At 37.4% G+C, this 13136-nt stretch overlaps 1 protein-coding gene across 1 annotated transcript; it reads left to right on the top strand.

The window, feature by feature from the left end:
* Positions 1-570: 570 nt before the first annotated feature.
* On the top strand, positions 571-5563 carry Samd9 (sterile alpha motif domain containing 9). Its single transcript, XM_090332343.1, has one exon. The coding sequence runs from the start codon at positions 571-573 to the stop codon at positions 5326-5328; it is 4758 nt and encodes a 1585-aa protein (XP_090188469.1). The 3' UTR covers positions 5329-5563.
* Positions 5564-13136: the final 7573 nt, after the last annotated feature.

The following is a 13136-nucleotide window of genomic DNA, read 5'->3' as shown; positions in this document are numbered from 1 at the left end:
TGGCTTTCCCTATGTGTTTGGGGACGCGCTGTATTACTCACGCCTCTGCGTTCCATCTGTGGGTGATCCACGGTGGTGGGGAGTCTTTCACTCCCCTCGGGTCTCCGCGGCCGCCTGTGTTCCACGTCTGGGTTCTGCTGCCTGCTGTTCTGGTTCCGTGTCTGGGTTCCGCTGCATCCGCCGCTCGCTCGTTGGCGCTGGTTTCTGCAGCAGCCAGGCTGCCTGGCCAGGCACCCTCCGCCCACCGCTTTTCGCAGCTTTCTGAAGGCTGCTTGGAGCCGGCGGAGAAAGGTGGGGGAGGGGTCCTCACGTTCCGAATTCTTTGAGAAAGTTGGATGTGAGCTTTATCTGGATTTCTTTTCCGGTTCGAGTCCTTCTCCGTTGCTTTTGAGTTTGTTGTTGTGGATTTCTTAAGATAATTGGCTCGAGGGACTCCCTGGTTTTCTCATTTTGTGAGAGAGAGTTAGGCAGCGTCCCTATTGTCTCGGCACCATCTTAGTCAATCCTTATTTTTAAATTTTATTTGCAAAATACTAAATCTTATTTTTTTTTCTGTATACAGTTATCAGAATGGAAGAGCAACTAAATCTTCCAGCCGATACAGATGACTGGACAAAACAGGATGTAAGCCGATGGTTAGAAAGTCATAAGATTGACCAAAAATACAGGAAAATCTTGTTTGATGAGGATGTGAATGGAGTGATCTTGAAGTGGTTAAATACAAAACGTCTTGTTGATATGGGCATTACACACGGACCAGCTATCCAAATAGAAGAACTATGCAAAGAATTGCTACAAACATCCTCCAAAAATTCTACTCAGACATGTAAGAGGAAAAAAGATAGCAAAAATGTTACTCAAGAACAAACTTTGATGCAAACAAAAAGCACAGAGACACCCAAGCAAAATCTAAGTGATGAGGAGAATACAGATATGGCTAATACCCCTAACAGGAATTCAGAGGCTGAAGGTTTAAAGTCAATAAAGAATGAGACCACAGAAAATGAAATAGAACTGCAGAGAAAGCAGCAAGCCCTAGAACCCACATGTGTCCCATACCCTTTTGATGAATTCAGCTGTCTATATCGTTATAAATTACATTTCACTCTACAGCCTGAAACAGGACCACTCAATCTCATTGATCCAGTACATGAATTCAAAGCTCTCACAAATACTGAGACAGCCACAGAAACAGATTTTAAGATGAAATTCAGTAATGAAGTCTTCCGATTTGCTTCAGCTTGTATGAATTCACGTACCAATGGCACCATTCATTTTGGAGTCGAGGACAAACCCCATGGAAAAATTGTTGGTGTAAAAGTCACCAGTGATACTAAAGAAGCCCTAATTAACCACTTCAATCTTATGATACATCAGTATTTTGAATCCCATCAGGTCCAACAAGCAAAGAAGTGCATTCGAGAACCAAGATTTGTGGAAGTTCTACTGCAAAATAGTACTCCTTCTGACAAATTTGTTATTGAAGTTGATATCATTCCACAATACACTGAATGTGGACAAGATTATTTCCAGATCAAAATGCAAAACTGCAGAAATAATGCATGGAAACAAAGTTCAGAATACTCGGTCTTTGTGCGAGATGGGCCCAACTGTAAAAATATCCTTAAAAAGAAAACTGCTTTTGAAGCTTTTAAATTAGATTTAAAAACAATATCAGAGTCTAGGAAAGAAGCAGAAGAAAAAAGCAAAGAAAAAACAATTAGAAGCAATAGTGAGGGTCCAAAGCTAGTTAAATTGTTGACAGGAAATCAAGACTTGTTAGATAATTCATACTATTACTGGTACATTCTTGTAATAAACAAATGCCACCCAAATCAAACAAAACACTTAGACTTCCTAAAGGAAATTAATTGGTTTGCTGTGTTAGAGTTTGATCCTGAATCTGCGAACAATGGAGCAGTTAAAGCTTTCAAAGAAAGCCGAGTGGCAAATCTTCACTTTCCAAGTCAATTTGTAGAAGGAAAAAGCACACCAAAGGAGAAGATTTCCACTCTGAACCTTTACCAGCAACCCAGTTGGATTTTCTGCAATGGCAGGTTAGACCTTGGCAGTGAAAAATATCAACCCTTAGATCCAAGTTGCTGGCAAAGAGAAAGGGCTTCTGACGTCAGGAAACTGATTTCATTTCTTACACATGAGGATATAATGCCCCGGGGCAAGTTTTTGGTGGTGTTTCTATTACTTTCCTCTGTGGATGACCCAAGAGACCCTCTCATTGAAACTTTCTGTGCATTCTACCAAGACCTGAAAGGAATGGAAAACATACTGTGCATTTGTGTAAATTCACAAATCTGTCAAGGATGGAAAGACTTACTTGAAGCAAGATTAACAAAACAGCAAGATAAGTTTTCAAAACACTGCATTTCTGCTTTAAATCTTGAAGAGATAAACGGCACTATCCTTAAACTCAAATCGGTAACTCGAACTTCAAATAGATTTTTGCCATCTATTGGTTCGTCTACTGTCCTTCTGCAAAAAGAAGAAGATATCATGACTGCTCTGGAAATTCTGTGTGAAAATGAATGTGAAGGTACCCTTTTGGAGAAAGACAAAAAAAAATTTTTAGAATTTAAGGCATCAAAAGAGGAAGATTTTTATCGGGGTGGCAAAGTGTCCTGGTGGAACTTCTACTTTTCTTCTCAAAACTATTCTTCACCTTTTGTCAAGCGGGACCAATATGAAAGACTTGAAGAAATGATTCAAAACTGCGCAGATTCATCTAAGCCAGTATGTTCCAAGATTATTCACATTTATCACCATCCAGGCTGTGGGGGCACTACCCTTGCAATGCATGTTCTCTGGGAGCTGAGGAAGAAATTCAGATGTGCTGTGCTAAAAAACAAGACAGTCGATTTTTCAGAAATCGGAGAACAAGTGACCAATTTAATCACCTATGGATCCACAAACCATCAGGAATACTTGCCTGTCCTGTTCCTAGTGGATGATTTTGAAGAACAAGATAATGTCTACCTTCTGCAGACTTCTATTCAGACAGCTGTAGCTAACAAGTACATTAGGTATGAAAAACCTCTTGTGATTATCCTAAATTGCACAAGATCTCAAAATCCTAAAAAAAGTGCAAAGATTCCAGACACTATTGCCCTAACTCAACAACTATCTCCCAAAGAACAAAGAGCTTTTGAGTTTAAATTGAAAGAAATCAAAGAACAGCATAAAAACTTTGAAGATTTCTATTCTTTCATGATCATGAAAACCAACTTTGATAAAGATTACATCAAAAAGGTGGTCATGAATATTCTGAAAGGACAGGATATTTCTACCAAGGAAGCAAAACTCTTTTCTTTTCTGGCTATTCTGAATTCCTATGTGCCTGATACCACCATTTCACTCTCACAATGTGAAGATTACTTAGGAATTGCAAACAAGAAGGCTTTCTGGGGACCGGAAAAATTTGAAGATAAGATGGGCACCTATTCTACAATCCTGATCAAGACTGAGGTGATAGAATGTGGAAAGTATTGGGGGATCCGGATCAGTCACCCACTGATTGCAGATCTCTCACTGGAAGAATTAAAGAAAAGCTATAACTTGGATAAAAGTCAAATCATTTTGAATATGCTAACAGAAAATTTGTTCTATGATTCTGGTATAGGAAAAAGCAAATTTTTTCAGGATATTCAAACATTGCTGCTCACAAGACAGCGTAATGAACATGATGAAACAGAGAACAGGTTTTCCCCACTCATCGAAGCATTACATAAAGATGAAGGAAACGAGGCTGTTAAAACCGTGTTGCTTGAAGGAATCCGACGTTTTAACCCACATGCATTCATTTGCCAAGCCTTGGCAAGATATTTCTACATAAAAGAGAAGGACTTTAGCAAGGCTTTGCAATGGGCAAAAGAAGCAAAACAGATACAACCTTATAATTCATATATATCAGATACACTGGGTCAGGTTTACAAAAGTAAAATAAGATGGTGGATAGAAGCTAATGGGAAAAAAAGGAACATTTCAATTGATGAACTAAATGACCTTTTGGAATTAGCAAAGCATGCCTCAGATGCATTCAAAGAATCACAACGGCAAAGTGAAGATAGAGAAAATGATGAGAAGGAAAAGTTGAATCAGAAGTCAAAAAGGCGGTACGACACGTACAATATAGCTGGTTATCTAGGGGAAATAGAAGTTGGACTCTATGCAATCCAGATTCTCCAGCTCATTCCTTTTTTTGACAATAAAAATGAGCTATCTAAGCGAGATATGATCAATTTTGTATCAGGAAACTGTGACATTCCAGGGGATCAAAATGAGTTTAAATTAGCCCTCAAGAAATTCATTCCTTATCTAACCACTTTGCAATCATCTCTGAAAAAGTCCTTTGAGTTTTTTGATGATTACTTTGTCCTTTTCAAGCCAAGGAATAACATTAAACAAAATGAAGAAGCCAAAACTAGAAGGAAGATGGCTGTAAATTTTAAAAAGTATCTAGATATATTTGGTCCTTTAGCAGAAACACCAAGCAGAGCTCCTGGGTCAAAACTTAGTTTGTCACTTCAAGTAGAGAGTTGTCGAAGAAGTCTCGAGGCTTTAAAAGCTGATAAGTTCTCTGGGCTCCTGGAATATCTTATCAAAGGTCAAGAAGAGTCAGTATGCATCATGGAAGACATAGTGAAAAAATACACTTTCCTCCTTGAAGAATGCACTACCAGACTGCAGCAAAAGGAAAAGCAAAATTTCATCTTAGCTAACATCATTCTCTCTTGTATTAAACCTACCTCCAAATTAGTAAAGTCAATTAAAAAATTGAAAGAAGAGCTTAGAGAAGTCTTGCAACCAATAGAACTGAATCATCGATTTCCAGAACCTTATTTCTTAGCTTCTCTTTTATTCTGGCCAGAAAACCAAAAGTTAGATGGAGATTCTAAACAAATAGAAAAATATGTTCAGGCATTGCAAACTTCCTTCAGGGGGCGATATAAACACATATGCAATACAAAGCAACCAATTGCATATTTCTTTCTTGGAAAGGGCAACAATATGAACAGACTTATCCACAAAGGAAAAATTGATCGATGCTTTGGAAAGAAAGTTGATATTAATTCCTTGTGGCAAAGTGGAGATGTATGGGAGGATGAAAAAGTCCAAGAACTTTTGTTTCGCTTACAGGGACGAGCTGAAAATAATCTTTTATACATAGAATATGGAGTCAGTGAAAAAATCACCATACCCATCAAACCCACTTTCTTAGGTCAACTTAGAAGTGGCAGAAGCATAGAAAAGGTGTCTTTTTATCTGGGGTTTTCTATTGGAGGTCTACTTGCTTATGACATTAAAATTGTTTAAGTGTTTGACTTCTTTCTCTCTCCAGGAATAGAGCCCTAGAATTATTGTTATTATTTTTTTGCCAGTCGTGGGGCTTGAACTCAAGGCCTGAACACTATCCTTGGAGTTTTCTCAAGGCTAGAGCTCTACCACTTGAGCCATAGCAGCACTTCCAGCTTTTTTCTATGTATGTGGTACCAAGGAATTGAACCCCGGCCTTCGTGCATGCTAGACAAGCACTCTACCACTAGGCCAAACACCCAGCCCCTAGAATTATCTTTTTAAAAAATTGTACACCCAACATACATTCTTTTTTTTTTGCCAGTCCTGGGCCTGAGTTCAGGGCCTGAGCACTGTCCTTGGACTTTCTCAAGGCTAGAGCTCTACTACCTGAGCCTCAGCATCACTTCGGCTTTTTTTTGCATGTATGTGGTACTGAGGAATCGAACCCGGGTCTTTGTGCATGCTAGGCAAGCACTTTAACCACTAGGCCAAACTCCCAGCCCCCCAACATACATTCTTTAAACTGCCAAATTACTAGACATAATTTCTGAGTTCTCAGCCCTGTACAAACATTTAACTTTTTTTCTCATAAATTCTATAAGGCTTACTGCAAAGAAGGAAGGAAAGAGATTGGAAAGTAGCAAATCTCGTCCTTGGTTTTTATGTCACCAGCACCACAAAATAAATAGGTAAATAAACTCTTTATAAACTCTCATCCTCAGTGCCCACAACTGGCAAATTCCTACACGCCAAATCAAGATTATTGCCTGTTTTTGAAAATAAACTTTTACTACAACATAGGCATGCCTGCTTGCTTAACTATTATCTTTGAATGCTTTTGTACCACCACAATAGATTTGAGTAGGTGAAATAGAAACAATATGGTCTATGAAGCCTAAAATACTTGTTCTTTGGTTCTTTACTGAAAAAGTTGGCTGATCTTGTTCTTTACTCTAGACATTCTATGTCTTTCTTATCTAATTGATAATTATACACATTTTGATTCATTACCTTATATGGCATTTATTACTTTAGAGCCAAAGTTATTTTAACATCCTTTTAACAGGTAAAATGTATTTCTACAGTATAATAAAGCAGATCCATTTTCCTAAGGACAGCAGAGTAGTGTGTTTGCCTTTTGAAAATAAAAGTCTGATTCTGAATAAATCTGACAAACACTCTGTCATGATTCTTTTGTTTTATGTCTTCCCTAGGATTATGAAATTTGATTTTAAAAACAAGAAATCTTACATAGTTAGCAAGTTAAATAGAAAGCCCACAGAGTGGGAGTAGATCTTCATTAACCATACAACAGACAAAAGCCTCATATCTAAAATATATCTACAGCTAAAAAATTGAATCTCTCAAAGTCTTCTCTGAAGAAGAAACAAAAATGGCCTATAGACACATGAAGAAATGCTCAACATCTCTGGTCATAAAAGAAATGCAAATCAAAAAAACTCTAAGATTCCACCTCACTCCAGTTAGAATGGCCAGGATCAGGAAAACGAATAATAACAGATGCTGGAGGGGATGTGGCCAGGAGGGATCACTACTACACTGTTGGTGGGAGTGCAAACTCGTTCAACCACTATGGAAAGCAGTGTGGCAGTGCCTCAAAAGGCTAAACATAGAGCTCCCCTATGACCCAGCAATTCCACTACTTGGCATTTACCCAATCATCCAGAAACTAGGGCATACTAAATCCACTAGCACAACAATGTTCATTGCAGCATTATTCACCATAGCAAAAATATGGAACCAACCTAGATGTCCCTCAGTTGATGAGTGGATCAACAAGTTGTGGTATTTGTACACAATGGAATTCTATGCTGCTGTCAGAAAAAACGGCATCGCCCCATTTGTTAGGAAATGGAAAGACTTAGAAAAAATCATATTAAGTGAAGTAAGCCAGACTCAAAGGAACTTAGGCTCAATGGTTTCCCTCATTTGTCATAATCAGTAGAAACCTTGGGCTCTACTAGCAGAGATCTGCAATAGAGCAAAATCTTGATACATAAGGCCATACAGTACGAAGCTAATTGAAAAGACCTCCAGGATATTGAAACAAAAGCCATATAACGAATGATTTTTGTCCTTAATGTACTATGTTATCTCTCATCTCCTTTGCTGTCCCTTGGGTATCTCATATTGTTACAGTATCTCACTTTGTTATCTGATATATTGAATTTATTTGTATTTGGTTATTTGAAATTTGATAGGGAAGGGGGGGAAACCAAGACGGGGTGGGGGGGTGGAGGGGATGGTAATGGGGACCAAGACATGTGAAAGGGTATCAATATATGTGAATTAATTCACCTTCTATCTGGCAAATATCATGTAACCCTTTTATTAATTACAATAAAAATATTTAAAAAATTGAATCTCTCAAAAACAAATCCTGGAAGAAACAACCATCCCATTCAAAGATGGGCCAAAGACTTAAAGAGACACTTCTCTGAATAGAAAATAAGAATGGCCTATTGACACATGAAGAAATACTGGACATCTCTGGCCAGAAAGGAAATTCAAATCAAAACAACTTTGAGATTCCATCTCACTCCAGTTAGAATGGCCATGATGAAGAAATTAAATAACAACAGATGCTGGCAGGGAGATGGTCAGGAGGGATTGCTACTACACTGTTGGTGGGAGTGTAAACTCGTTCAGTCACTCTGGAATGCAGTATGGTGATTCCTCAAGACTAAACATAGAGCTCCCCTATGATCCAGCAATTCCACTACTTGGCATTTACCCAATCATCCAGAAACAAGGACATACTAAAGCCTCTAGCACAATGATGTTCACTGCAGAACTATTTACCATAGCAAAGATATGGAACCAACCCAGATACCCCCACAGGAGATGACTGGATCAAGAAGATGTGGTACTTACACACAATGGAATTCTATGCTGCCATCAGAAAGAATGACATTGCCCCATTTTTAAGGAAATGCAAAGACTTGGAAAAAATCATATTAGGTGAAGCAAGCATTTACCTTCTGATTGTTGTTCTCAATGTATTATGTTATTTCTCTTCTCCTTCATGGCCCTAAAGGAACATAGGCTCGATGGTTTATCTCATTTGTAATAATTTTTAAACGTCTAGGACTCTCCTCGCAGAGGATCACAATAGTGCAAAACCTAGTTACATAAGGTCATATAAGATGAGACTAAATGAAAGGATCTCTAGGATTTGGAAATGGCAGCTTTATATTGAATGATTGTTGTTCTTTTTTTTTTTTTTGTCAATCATGGGGCTTGAACTTGGCCTGGAATGGCACTGTCCCTGAGCTCTTCAGCTCAAGGCTACCCCCCTGCCCTGGAGCCAAGCCCCACTTCCCATTTTCTACAGGTTAATTGACGATAAGAGTTTCAGGTCCTTTTGTGCAGAGCCTGGCTTTGAGATCCTTAGATCTCAGCCTCCTGATTGTTGTTCTCAATGTATTATGTTATTTCTCTTCTCCTTCATGGCCCTTTGGTTAATCTCATATTGTTACTGTATCTGACTTTGTTACCTGGCATATTGTATAGATGTTTATTTGTTTATTTGAAATAGGAAAGGGAAGGAGGAAAACAAGATGATTGGGAGGGGGTTGGGGGAAAGGAATGGGGACAAAAACATAAAAAGGGGTATCAATGTGTGAGAAGTAATGCACCTACTATCTGGCAAATGTAACCCTCTGTACCTTAACTAGATAATAAAAAATAGCATAAAATTTTTTAAAAGGAAGAAATCTTAGTTAGTTCCTACTATTATAACAAAATACCATAGAATTGGTCTTCTGTAAAGAACAAGTTCTAGAGCCTAAGGTCAAGGTACTAATGGCCTAGTTTCTAATTGCTTTGTCTTTATTGGACAGAGAAGCTAAGGATGACCAGCTTCCTCTCATCTCTTTCATAAAGTCATTAATCTCATTCATGAGGCCTTATGACTTACTAACTTCTTAAAGCCAACCTCTTAAAACTTTCATATGACTAAGTTATATATAAATTTGAAGGGTGACACACTCTGATTACAGCAAAAAGTGAGATTTTTTAAAATGAAAGAATAAATGAATGACCTTCCACAAGACAGACAGTTACAAGGGCCTTTCTGAACTGTACATTATAACTCCTGATTTGAGTACAGCCTGAAAGAGGAAGCCATCAGAACCTAAGAAACAGCCCTCTCTCTCTTGAAAACCACTGATAAAGTCATAGTAATGAATTATAATGTAACTCGGTGGTCAAGAAGAAAATGTTTATCAACAATATTCTTAAAACAAATGATACCTTGAAAAGGCACAATATACTATATCCTCCTTTTGGCTATTTGGATTGAACATTAGCCAAAAAGAAAAAAAAATCTTAGAAAGAAATATCAAGAGAAAATCACTTAGAAATAAGGATTTTTTTGTTACTTTACTTTTTGTTCTTGCTTTGATTTTTTCCTCGTTTTGTTACAGTTTTTGATTTCTGTGCATATGTATACATACATATGTAGGGTAAGGAGAAGCACAGAAATGGTAGGACAAAAGATGAACAAATTCAACAATGATACTCACTAGACACTATATTGAAAGTGAACTATATAACTTGTGGTGAAGTGGGGGTGAAACATGGGAGAAAATGAGAGAAGGGGTGGCACTGCTCAAAAAGAAAGTCTTATTATCTGATTTATGCAACCTTAACCCCTCTGTACATCATCTTTATAACAAAAATAAATTTAAAAGAATTCTAAATGAGCTGTGTATGATACAAAAACAAAAGGTAATATTGCTAATGTTAACGAATAAAGTATATACATATAGTACACATATGTATATATAATATAAGCAATGTCTATGACTTAAAATAACATCTTAATTGCCCCTGGAAGGCTGTAACTGAGTAAAATCACTTGTGGTAAATTTGGGTGTGTACAGTGTGAAGAGGCACTCAATATGTGATGCATAGGTCATTGAGTTTTACAGAGGAAAACTCATCACATATTGAGTGCCTCTTCACACTGTACACACCCAAATTTACCACAAGAGATATTTGGGCAATTAAGATGTTATTTTAAGTCATAGACATTGCTTATATTATATATACCTATGTGTACTATATATACATATACATATATAGTACACATATGTGTATTATATATATATTAATAGAGAGAGAAACAGAACGAGACAGAGACAGAGAGAGATGTATGCTAAAAGCTATTCATGATGGGCAAAATTCACATCTGGATTTTTTTTCCACCTTCCCTTCCCTCTGATCAGACAATTACCTTTACTTACCTGAAGATAATTGGGGTTTTGTGATTTCATGGATTGTTTTCTATTCACTGCATTATGAAATTCAAATTTTTGGTGAAGGGTCTTTAGGAAGATTTTTGTGGAAGAAAGCATAGAAACCGTAGTATCATACAGAACTTTCTGGCATATGTTTCATCCAAAACATTTGTAAGAATTTTTTTTCCAAATTTTATTTGAAAAACTCCATTCTATCAGTTAGAGTTTTTAAAAAATGGTTAGCTCATTTTAATCAACAACTACTAAAAAATTACAACTCTAAGGTTAAAAATCAACTCTGTGTGGTAGACTACAGTAGCAGAAGTAGATCAGGACACAGCACAAAGACTTACTTACAGGTTATTTCATCTGAATGTTCCTCAAATCACACACCATAATGATTCACTGCCACTCAAAGGCCCTCGAGGTCTGTCTTTTTTGTCAACATGGAGACCTTCATGGATATTTACAAATTCCAATCTTTTTCTAATTATTTTTTGTCTTCGTCTAGGAACCTGTCCCAAGCTAAGTAGTAATCTGCCCTCAGCAAAAACATCTGGTATTACTTAGAAGCTCCCAAGACTTTGTGAGTCATGGTATCACAGAGACTTGGAGTTGGAAAGGGCTGTCAGGATCACTTGACCAACTTCCCTTCCCTGTAGAAATCCTGCTCTGATTTCCCCAAAACATGGTTATTCAGCTACCAGAAAAGGCTTTCAGGTAATAGGATCCATTCTGTTTTATGGGGCCACTCTCTCAGAGAGTTTTTCTTAAGGTTAATCATATGGCCTGTGCAAGACACCAAGTCATTCTAATCATGCCCTATGGAATGAAGATCAAGTCTCCTCCCTATTGGTAAGACTATGAGCCTTCAAATATTAGCCAATTGCAATATGCCTCTCTCATTCTTCACACAAATTATCCAGCATCACCAAACAAAGTTATTCTGCTGAGGACATTTGATCGTTTCCAGACCCCTCATCTAACTCTTTCCTAGATGTGCTCCAGATTTTACTTATTCTTAAAATTTCTTTCAAATATGGAACACATTGCAGGAGTCATTGTTGATCACACTGGCCACGCCACTAGATATTAGATGGATTATCTCACTAAGGTTTAAGCTTTAACACCACTACCCATCATCCTTCTGACTGATACTGAACTGGCTGTGTTACTCATCTACTCTTTTCAGTCATTATTATGCCTCAGTTCTCCTCATTCTGCGTTTGTATTTCATTTCATTGCCTTGAATTTCACAAGAAGCACACATTTTTCTTAGTTATCCCAATGAGAAAAATGTACCCAGAAAAAGTAAGCATTGATCATATTACTACTGGGTAGCTTAACAATGAATTGAATCCTGATCAAAATCTGTATATTCTCTGGCTAAGGCATTTCATCTCTTCCTTCAGTTCCCCCCTCCCCCGCCACATCAAAGATAGCTAAGCACCATCATTGTGGCATATGATCTACAGGCTAGAAATCATTTCAATGTTATGGATAACTAGCCAAAGACACAGGCAAGACATCAAAAGCACCAAGATTCTCCAGGACATAGAGAAACCAGTCAAGTTTCATTGACAGTGGAGGGAGTGGCCCCCTTCACTAGAACCAAGAAGACTACCCACACACAAAATAAAATTAAGTAATTAAAGCTGCCAGTACTTTCCTGTAGTAATTTGTGCTGAACAATAGTACAGGTAAGGTAGAAAACAAAATAATTTTTCAAATGTTTGGAGTCCATACTGAATGTAAATTCAGTTGTAAATGTATCTAAGCTCAAGTTATAACAAGATCAAAAGGATCATTTACACTGCAGAAAAATGTAGAAAAGAATGAGCTTACAAACAATGAGTTACTTCTTTGTGAAGTAAATGAACTTGTTAAAGCTCAGTTAAACTCCTCGTGAAATCGGATTGCCAAACCCTTCACTCTAGATAGAAGGTAGGAAAAAAAATGAAGTTTGCAATTTGATGGGGCAAAAAAAATATATTCAGGCTCTACTTCAGGCACTACTCTGATAACTTATGAGGTATGGCATACAGAAAGAAATAGCAATATAACCCATAACCAACAGTCCTATCAATAGAGTAACACAAATCAAATCTCAATATTGGAATTAATAGAGACTTGAAGGAAATTATGACAAAGACATGTTTATTTTATCTTTAAGTAATTGTACAAAGGAGTTGCCACTCAACAAAGCAGTTTATGAATGCAATGCATTTTTTAATAAATGTTACCCCTTTCAACATTCTACCCCATCCCTCCCAACTCCATTCCTTCCCTCAATTTTCTTAATTTTGTAGGATCTGCATCAAATTTTATGACTGCATTCTCCTCCCCTTCCTCTCTTCATTCATCTCCCCCATTCCCCTTGTTCCTCACCTCCTCTTTCAAGTACCCATTTTCTGATTTTATTTTGTTGGAGCGTGAGTTAGCCTTTCTAAGGAATTGCACCTGTGGGTTCTCTCCTGAATCTGCTGTATTTCAGGTAATACATTTATGTATACTTGGATATCACCCTGAAGTGTTTACTTGCATATTTATAAATTAACTCCA

This window comes from Megascapheus bottae, chromosome 5, assembly GCF_031878675.1.
Source record: "Megascapheus bottae isolate mThoBot1 chromosome 5, mThoBot2.hap1, whole genome shotgun sequence".
NCBI lineage: Eukaryota > Metazoa > Chordata > Mammalia > Rodentia > Geomyidae > Megascapheus > Megascapheus bottae.
Note: the sequence above shows the minus strand (reverse complement) of the source record. Positions and strands in the feature narration are given on the sequence as shown.